Raw genomic sequence first — 4,794 nt, 5'->3', positions numbered from 1 at the left:
CGGATTAGAATCCACACCCTCTCAGTGTGTCCATAGCCAGTGTTTATCCAAAGAGAAAGCTTGCTTAAGAACATGGTCACATTTGTTAAGCCAGAATGTCAAGACGCATTAAGTCAAGCATCAAATTCAGTGCATCAGTGTGGCTGAGTGTAACACAGCAGTTGGATTTTTAGAGTCCTGGCTGCAAGATTACAACACCATATAGCATTAATGGGCTGACAAACAGCATTATACAGCCAGTAATTATTGGTAATACTTGATAATAAGACCACGAGCTCAATTATTACTAAGAAATAGAGAAATTGTATAAATAGGTCCATGGCTAGGATGTTGAAATCTCAATAATGTTCTGACAATTCTTTTAAACATTAAATCTAATCGGCACCAACAAAACTTTCCCCGCCAATAGCTGGTTTTTATACAGTTGGTAGGCACAATGCAAAATATTTCACAAGGCTATTTTTATGCGCTAAAATTCATTGACCCCTCGATGGTGCCTGGTGGTGTTGTCAACGTAATGCAGAGCCATTAAAAATATTCCAAAATTTATATAAATATTAATTTTTAAATTCATATTTGCTTAAAGTTGGCCTGAACTGATTGATACCTGTACTTCAAAATATTCAAATTCCTCAAAGGCTTATAGATTTAGAATATTAAAAAATTCTGCAAACTTCCGATTTCCTATTTCCGTTTTGCTTTGATCTTTTGCAGTAGATTTTATAATTCAGTGGATGAAATGTTTAATATTTTCATAAAAATTCATAATTTTCTAGAGGGAGGTCTTGGAAGCGCCTGCGATGATAGAGATGTTTGTATAAAAACTATCACAGTAGCTAAATATCAGCTCATAGTCAAACGAGAATATCTTTATCGACAACTCGGCAACGAAAATTGCTAACGAAAACTGCAAAATGAGAGCCTTCATAGTCCTTTGTGTTGTGGCTGTGGCTTATGCCGATAAACTTGGCTACAACTACCATCCAGTGGGTCATTCGAGCTCTGGATTATCGTTTGCCCCTGGCAGTGGCTCCCAAAGTGGAGGCGTTGGTTCATCCTATGGCCCTTCGTCGAATGGTGGTCGGCAGTCTTCTTTCGGGGGAGGATCCAACTTTGGTCCCTCGTCTCATGGGGGTCAACAAAGTTCTGGTTCCAGTTTTGCACCTTCATCGTTTGGTGGTCAACAAAGTGGAATTGGCCCTTCATCCTTTGGCGGTCAACAAAGCAGTGGCTCGAATTTTGCTCCCTCCTCATTTGGCGGTTCAGCTGCTGGTAACGGTCCATCATCGTTCGGTGCTGGTTCTAGCAATGGCCCCTCCTCCTTCGACAGCCAAGGGTCCAGCGAGTCACCTTCTTTTGAACCTCAAGGTGAGATCGAGAAACAATTCATTACCTACACAGCTGATGATGAGGAATTCATGGATCCTGAGGCCACCAACCAATTTGCCAATTCTGTGAAGCAAGGTCTGCGTGTTGTATTCGTCAAGGGTCCCGATAATCGTGCCTTGGAAGAAGCTGCTCTGGCTTTGGCCAAATCCGCCGCTGAACAGCACACCGACATCTATGTCCTCAACAAACAGGCCGACCTTGCCGCCTTGGCCAACAAATTGAACTCGGAAAACAGCAGTGCCAACAACAAGCCCGATGTGCACTTTGTCAAGTATCGCACGCCTGAGGATGCTGTCAATGCCCAAAAGGCCATCCAAGGCCAATACGATGCTTTGGGAGGCAAATCAGAGAACATTGATGGTGGTGTGGCTTCTTCTCTCAACTTTGCTTCTCAAGCTCCATTCGCCCGCCAATCGGCTTCGGCACCTGGCGCCAGCTATTTGCCCGCTTCCGTTTTCCGGCACTAAAATTGACTTGTTAGAATCTAACATAGTTGAGTATTGTTATTCTTATTGTTGTTGCTAGTTATTTAGTTATTTAGTGTATAATAAAAATTCTAAATTTGTTTAAATTTGTTAAAAAACCGAAAATGTTTGTGTTTTGCACACCGCAATGCTTATGCAAAATTCATGAATGATATGAAACAACAGACAAACAAAAATTTATAACCGGAACAGGCCAGTTTATGGTTTTGATAAACAGCAACATTTTTTTTAAGAAGTTGACTACCCTTTTGGGTTTTAGAAATGTTGATAGCACCACAATGTCAAGGAAAGAGTATGCATGCCTCTATTATGTGACAAAAGTCTTTAGCCAGGAAACCCTGTTTGCAGGCAATTGTTGTTTTACGTTTTTCGTGTTTTGGTGTAGGCTGTTAAACGGAGTAACCTTACCCGAGTGGTGCACAAGTTAGCATATCCACTTATGACTGTGAAAACCGTTTTCGTCTGAATCCTGGTGAAAGCATAAAAAACATGAAAAACAAGTACAAGTGTGCTAAGTTCGGCAGAGCCGAATCTTACATACCCTCCACCATGGATCTCATTTGTCAAGTTCTTTGAATGACTTTTTCAATATGTATGTGAGCTACATCAAGTTATTGGTAAATATGGACCGTTAGAAGCTGTTAGAAGTCATAGAAAAATACCACATCCAAAATTTCAGGCAAATCGAGTAAAAATTGCGCCCTCCAGTGGCTCAGAGTGTCGAATTGGGAGATCGGTTTATAAGGCAGCCATGTCAGGTTATAAACCGATTTATACCAGACTTAGCATAGTTGTAGGAAGTCATTTCTCAACGATATGCAAAATTTTAGCCAATTCGAATAAGAATCGCTCACTCTAGAAGCTCAAGAAGTCTAATCGGCAGATCGATTTATGTGGCGGCTATATCAGGTTATGGACTGATCCAAATCGGATAAGAATTGTGCCCTCTAGAAGCTCAAAAAGTCAAGACCAAAGATTGGTTTATACGGCAGTTATGTCAGTTTATGAACCGATTTGAACAATACTTAGCACAGTTGTTGAAAGTGATAAAAAAATATAGCGCTCTTTAGAGGCTCAAGAAATCAAGACCCAAGATCGGTTTATATGGCAGCTATATCAAAATATGGACCGATTTGGCCCATTTATTGGGTTGCCCAAAAAGTAATTGCGGATTTTTTAAAAGAAAGTAAATGCATTTTTAATAAAACTTAGAATGAACTTTAATCAAATATACTTTTTTTACACTTTTTTCCTAAAGCAAGCTAAAAGTAACAGCTGATAACTGACAGAAGAAAGAATGCAATTACAGAGTCACAAGCTGTGAAAAAATTTGTCAACACCGACTATATGAAAAATCCGCAATTACTTTTTGGGCAACCCAATACAATCCCAACCGACCTACACTAATAAGAAGTACTTGTGCAAAATTTCAAGCGCCTAGCTTTACTCCTTCGAAAGTTAGCGTGCTTTCGACAGACAGACAGACGGACGGACGGACATGGCTAGATCGACATAAACTGTCATGACGATCAAGACTTTGGGCTCTATGACGAATATTTCGATGTGTTACAATTGGAATGACGAAATTAATAGACCTCCATCCTATGGTGAGGGGTATAAAAATACATTTAAAACTTTGAATGCTCAACACCCTGGACACATATTTTATTGTATAAACAATTTGTCAAAAACGAATAAAAAATGCGCTTTTAAGGAAGTTAGGACGATAATTGGGGAGACTAGTCTATACATAGTTATATTCCAAACAACTTACTGTTCCAAATTTCGTCGATATGGTATCTGTGTGATCGGCTCAAAACCAAAATATGGCCCAATCTAGATCATATTGGATGACGAGAGGTTTAGTGAAATCACAACTGTTTTGAGCTCAAGGCCTTTAACATGATAATAGAGCTTTACATGGGCCCAAGAGATTGGTAAATCGACAGTAGAGGGACACCTCAAAGAGCCACCATAACTTTGGACCATATATAGCCCGGACCATATTAGCTGCAACAGCAGACGAGTCGATGGAATGGACATCCCTCTGAATTGTTTGTCTCTTACTAATGTTAGTTAGAGCACAGGAAAAGCATTACTCTCTACTATGTAGGCCCTAAGGCATCCATACCTACGGGGGATTATTCTGAGAATGCCACCGTTTAGGTAATATCTCTCGGCTTGAAAATAGTTGATTGGATTTTCATGGGTTCTGTGTCGAATGCAGGGCAGTTATTGGGGATGCTAATGTTTAACTTTGAGGGATACGAGATAAGTTTGGTTCACCACCTGGATCTTACACTGGTATAATAGAGTACCTCTGGTTTTCCAGGTAGATTTTTCGCTTCATCTGCAATGGGTGGTGGGCGTCCACCAAGGACTATATTCCGCTCTATACCGCTACGATGCCAATGCGCTCCATTTGTAATGGGAAATTACAAATAAATAAATTAAATAGATCGAATTTGTCGAGTTATTTTCTCGGTATCTCTTTTTAGGCCAAAAAAAGGGTTAAAGAAAATAATTGCTATGCTAGTGGAGCTATATCAAGTTATGGTGCGATTCGGACTATAATCAAAGTGAATATTGGAGGCCATAGCAGAAGTCATTGTGTATAATTTCAGCCAATTCGAATAAGAATTGCGTCCTTTAAGGGCTCAAGAAGTTATATAGGCAGATCGGTTTATAGGGGAGCGGTATAAGGCTATGGAGCGATTCTGACCATATTCGACACGTATGTTAAAGGTCATGAGAGAAGCCGTTGTACAAAATTTCAGCCAAATCAGATAATAATTGCGCTGCTTTTGCAGCAGCACCATGCATATAGTAAAGGCAAATCCACTGAGACAGCCCTTCACACCCTAGTCGGCTACATAGAGGGTTCTTTCGCTGTCAAAGAACATACAACTGAAGCATTTCT

General features: G+C 40.1%; 1 protein-coding gene across 1 annotated transcript; it reads left to right on the top strand.

Moving 5' to 3' along the window:
• Positions 1-914: 914 nt before the first annotated feature.
• On the top strand, positions 915-1,856 carry LOC106081818 (uncharacterized). The gene is made up of 2 exons (XM_059361574.1): positions 915-1,050; positions 1,267-1,856. Exons 1-2 carry the CDS (start codon positions 915-917, stop codon positions 1,854-1,856), a joined length of 726 nt encoding a protein of 241 aa, XP_059217557.1.
• The last annotated feature ends 2,938 nt before the right edge of the window (positions 1,857-4,794 follow it).

This window comes from Stomoxys calcitrans, chromosome 2 (genome assembly GCF_963082655.1).
Source record: "Stomoxys calcitrans chromosome 2, idStoCalc2.1, whole genome shotgun sequence".
Taxonomy (NCBI): domain Eukaryota; kingdom Metazoa; phylum Arthropoda; class Insecta; order Diptera; family Muscidae; genus Stomoxys; species Stomoxys calcitrans.
Note: the sequence above shows the minus strand (reverse complement) of the source record. Positions and strands in the feature narration are given on the sequence as shown.